Raw genomic sequence first — 5,348 nt, 5'->3', positions numbered from 1 at the left:
GGGACCTGAGATCACTTTTTCCTTTATATAAAATTGACTTTCCACTGTGAAGCAGCTCACTAGTACGCAGTAGGAGCTGAAAAACCTTCCCACACCATGACACCCTTTCCTTCAAGGTTACCATTATAAAAATGTAGTGTGGTTGTATTTTGCACCAGGTCTTTGAAGACGCCTCTCTGGAGCATCAAATCATGGTTCCATTACTCTACACAACTCTGCTAAACTACTCGCAATCAAACGTTCCATATTTTGCCAAAGATTCATGCATATTGTTGTTCTAGAAAGAGTCCTGCAGGTTTCTAAGGTCTTGAATTTCTCTTCCAGTTCTTAACTGTCTTCTTTTAGAACTGTAAATTTTAGACAGCGGTCATCCATGCATGATGTGGCTTTAGGTCTCCAGATCCTTTCTTTTTAGCATCAGGTACTGCCTCTCACATCCCAGTAACATCCCAAACACATGCAGAAGATGGATTGACTGATCCTAATTGCCTCTGGGCACGAGTGAGTGTGCATGCACATGCCTTGTTTTCTGTGTTACCTGGTGGCAGTGATCCAGAGACAAAAACAATAAAGAGACAAAACAACAACGCCACCAATATGTGTCCACTACTAAAAACTATAAAACCCATTTTTGTTACCTTTCTGAACAAGTCTTTGCAAATATTTTAGAGTGTTAAGGTGATTAAAGCTAACACAAGCTTGTTCTATGCAATGATCTAGATCACATTTGGATTTGTGTAATGAGATGGACTGGTGCTTATAACAACTCGTAGCTTATGGTAAGTCAGTCTTATCAGGTTTAGTCATTATTTCTAACAATACATCTTTTAATCACTGATATTTGTGACTGTTTCCTGACTGCAAAGCTCTGTGTGGACACCAAGCTTCAGCTAGCAAATCATTAAACCTAATGATCTATTGTAACTAGTTAGCATTTAGCTGTTTGCTTTTTTATATGGACAATTTAAAAGTGCATACATGAGACAAAATGGTTAGAAATATTAACATTTGCATAAAAGTAGTGGTAGATTAGAAGTATATAACTTAGTTTAACTAAAATAACATCTTAAATACACTTAGCATTAACATGTTTCTAAACTTACAACTTCTGTATTTTCCTGAGTAAAATTCTGCATTTGTTTTTTAATGTTAGTATTATAAGTTCTTGGTAGTGGACTATTACATCATTGTACTACACATTATACACTATATAGCCAGAAGTATGTGGACAGATGTACAGATACAGAGATCATTTAGAAGAGCAGCAGTAGGAAGTGTATAAGACAGTGTGGTATAGTGTTTTTGTACAGCACTGTGCCCGGCACTCAGTGATGGTTCTGTTGTAGCAGCACAGATGCCAGCTGTACTATGTGCGTCCAAGCCTCACGAATGTGCTTTGATTCAGTGCTACGGCCACACCCGGCCATGCGCAGCCATGTTATCCCTTTTCACACACTATCAGGGTTTATCTTATTACACAGCATCCACCAATCTGAAACAGTAAGAATTAATACTTCAGAAACTCTGTACAAGAGCTCACAAATGCCCAAAATTTTCTGTTGTCATTCTTTATTAACAAATAAGGTAGTAAAGCGATGTAGTGTTGAGTTAATGCAGTCCCCTGGAGAAATGAATACGTTTGTCATTGTGATTTCTCGTTGATGATGTTCGTAAATGCTTTACTATTTTTAACAGACAGTCTGTTTTGCAGGCTCCTGAGTTGTTTACTGTGGACCGAGCATGGGCAGCATTAGAGATTGTAGAAAAGAAACTGCTGGGGCCACTGGGAATGAGGACCTTAGATCCAGAGTGAGTACTATTGAATTTACTTATTATTTGGATGTGCTCATTATTACATTTAGATTCATGGCATTCAGCAGAAGCTTTGATCCCAAGGTACTTAAAGCTGATACAGGACACAGTCCAAGCAACTGGAGGTTATAGGCCTTGCTCAAGAGGTCAACAGTGGTGGGTCCCCACCCTGCAGATACGGTGGCCAATTAGTATCTGCTGCAGGCACTGCCAATTATGCCCGCCAGATGGCGCCCAGCCGACCGGTGGCAACACCGAGTTTCAAACTGAGGAGTTCAGAAACTCAGTGCTGGTGTGCTAGCAGCATATCCTGCTGCGCCACCTAGGCGCCTAACTGATTGTAAGCCAAGTCTTTGATTTGGTTCAGATTCTACTTGAATGTGGACAATGTCTAGCAGAGACCTACATGGCATGATCGTGGGCTCTTAATATTTATTTTATAAAAGCCACAATATATATAAGTATATAGTATTTTAATAATGATAAAATGAATACTGTTGTACTGATTTCTAAAATTTTTGTTTATTATTTTACAGTGACATGGTTTATTGTGGTGTCTATGACAACGCCCTGGATAGCAACAACTACAATCTTGCCAAAGGCTTTAATGGACCACCAAGGACCTGTACGTCTCATAATATCAACATTGGCACTGTGAAAACAAATGCTAGTAAATCAAGTACTGACTACACTACTCAACCCTCTCTCTTTTATTTTGCAGGAGTGGCTTTGGCTGGTTGGATACTTCCTAAGAGCCAAACTCTACTTTGCCAAGCAGACAGGCCAAGGCGTGTATGAGAACACATTGTGCATGGTGAAAAATGTACTCTCCAGGCATCATGTCCACTTGGATCGGTACACCAAGAGTCCTTCTCGACATATTTCTCAAGCTCTATCTTACAGTCTGCACATTAGAATAATCTAATCTCTCTTCTATTCTCATATTCTAGATCTCCATTGAAAGGGTTACCCGAGCTGACTAATGAAAATGGACAATACTGCCCTTTCAGCTGTGAGACCCAAGCCTGGTCCATTGGCACCATTCTGGAAGTCATATATGATCTTTGTGTTACAGAGAACCTGTAGATTGTCCTCGGTGACTGTACAAGCTACAAAATGTACTTAAAATATCTTCAGCTTGGCTGTTCCTTAGTTTGTGAGTCCATGTGTGTTTCAGAAAGTGCATTTAGGTGTTTAGGCAGCAATACATATATGTACAGTGGGGGAAATAAGTATTTGATCCCCTGCTGATTTTGTAAGTTTACCCCCTTACAAAGACTTGAACAGTCTATAATTTTTATGGAAGGTTTATTTTAACAGAGAGAGACAGAATATCAACAAAAAATCCAGAAAAAAACATTAAATAAAAGTTATAAATTCATTTGTATTTAATTAAGGGAAATACTGTAAGTATTTGATCCCCTACCAACCAGCAATAATTCTGACCCCCACAGACCGGTTATGTGCCCATGAGGCACACAAATTAGTCCTGTCCCTGTATAAAAGACTCCTGTCACTGAATCAGTTTCTTCCATTCAAATCTCTCGACCACCATGGGCAAGACCAAAGAGCTATCAAAGGACGTCAGGGACAAGATTGTAGACCTGCACAAGGCTGGAATGGACTACAAGACCATCAGCAAGAAGCTTGGTGAGAAAGAGACCACTGTTGGTGCGATAATTCGAAAATGGAAGAAATACAAGATCACAGTCAATCGCCCTCACTCTGGAGCTCCATGCAAGATCTCACCTGGTGGGATAAGAATGATTCTGAGAAAGGTGAGGTCAGTCCAGAATTACACGGGAGGAGCTTGTCAATGATCTCAAGGGAGCTGGGAGCAGAGAAATGCTGGATATGACCCAGAACACCATCCCCACCGGGCATTTCTCTGCCTCCAAACACGGCGAGTGGAGTTGATGCCAAAGAGCTCAATTTTGGTCTCATCTGACCATATCACATTCTCCCAAGCTTTCTCTGAATCATTCAGGTGTTCATTGGCAAACTTCAGACGGGCCTGTACATGAGCCTTCTTGAGCAGAGGGACTTTGCGGGCACTGCAGGATCTCAATCCATTACGGCGAAGTGTGTTACTAATGGTTTTCTTGGTGACTGTGCTCCCAGCTCCCTTGAGATCATTGACAAGCTCCTCCCGTGTAATTCTGGACTGACCTCACCTTTCTCAGAATCATTCTTACCCCACCAGGTGAGATCTTGCATGGAGCTCCAGAGTGAGGGTGATTGACTGTGATCTTGTATTTCTTCCATTTTCGAATCATCGCACCAACAGTGGTCTCTTTCTCACCAAGCTTCTTGCTGATGGTCTTGTAGCCCATTCCAGCCTTGTGCAGGTCTACAATCTTGTCCCTGACGTCCTTTGATAGCTCTTTGGTCTTGCCCATGATGGTCGAGAGATTTGAACGGAAGAAACTGATTCTGTGACAGGAGACTTTTATACAGGGACAGGACTAATTTGTGTGCCTCATGGGCACATAACCGGTATGTGGGGGTCAGAATTCTTGCTGGTTGGTAGGGGATCAAATACTTATTTCCCTTAATTAAATACAAATTAATTTATAACTTTTATTTAATGTTTTTTTTCTGGATTTTTTGTTGATATTCTGGTGGCGCAGCGGTAAAAGACACGCGCTGCAACCAGAGCTGGATTTCGAAGGAGCGTCGTTTCGAATCCAGCTCTGCCTTCACGGTCGAGGCTGGGCGGCTATGGACAACGATTGGCCTGTTGTCCGGGTGGGGGGCGGGACTTGAGACCGTAGGTGATGCTCTCTCAGGAACGGGGCGGTTGCGCCCTCTGCTGGCTGGTTGGTGGCGCCTGTATGGAGACGGGAGGGGGTGTGGCGGAGTGTGTGATCCTCCGTGCACAGTACTCATCACCCACACTTGACGAGTGTAGCGTGGCAAAGACGGTTGATTGGCTGTGCACGTTTCGGAGGAGGCGTGGAACGGCCTCGTCAGCCCCAATCAGGAGCAGGAATCCGCACTAATGAGAGGATGATAGATGGGACGAAATTGGACGTGCTAAATTAAAAAAAATAAATAAATAAAAAATAAATAATTAAAAGTTATAAACTTATAAACATAAAAATTATAGACTTCAAGTCTTTGTAAGGGGGTGAACTTACAAAATCAGCAGGGGATCAAATAATTATTTCCCCCACTGTATGTAGCAATAAATTAATTAAAAATGAAACAAACTGATAAAGGAACCTGAGATCACTTTTTCCTTTATATAAAATTGACTTTCCACTGTGAAGCAGCTCACTAGTACGCAGTAGGAGCTGAAAAACCTTCCCACACCATGACACCCTTTCCTTCAAGGTTACCATTATAAAAATGTAGTGTGGTTGTATTTTGCACCAGGTCTTTGAAGACGCCTCTCTGGAGCATCAAATCATGGTTCCATTACTCTACACAACTCTGCTAAACTACTCGCAATCAAACGTTCCATATTTTGCCAAAGATTCATGCATATTGTTGTTCTAGAAAGAGTCCTGCAGGTTTCTAAGGTCTTGAATTTC

At 41.6% G+C, this 5,348-nt stretch overlaps 1 protein-coding gene across 1 annotated transcript; it reads left to right on the top strand.

The window, feature by feature from the left end:
- Nucleotides 1–101: 101 nt before the first annotated feature.
- On the top strand, nucleotides 102–2,964 carry LOC134310278 (glycogen debranching enzyme-like). Its single transcript, XM_062991826.1, has 5 exons — nucleotides 102–779; nucleotides 1,712–1,809; nucleotides 2,349–2,437; nucleotides 2,534–2,667; nucleotides 2,763–2,964. Coding segments are annotated over exons 2-5 (360 nt in total). The 5' UTR covers nucleotides 102–779; nucleotides 1,712–1,808; the 3' UTR covers nucleotides 2,899–2,964.
- The last annotated feature ends 2,384 nt before the right edge of the window (nucleotides 2,965–5,348 follow it).

This window comes from Trichomycterus rosablanca, chromosome 3, assembly GCF_030014385.1.
Source record: "Trichomycterus rosablanca isolate fTriRos1 chromosome 3, fTriRos1.hap1, whole genome shotgun sequence".
NCBI classification, from domain to species: domain Eukaryota; kingdom Metazoa; phylum Chordata; class Actinopteri; order Siluriformes; family Trichomycteridae; genus Trichomycterus; species Trichomycterus rosablanca.
The sequence above is the reverse complement of the archived record's forward strand: the minus strand, read 5'-3'. Positions and strand labels throughout refer to the sequence as shown.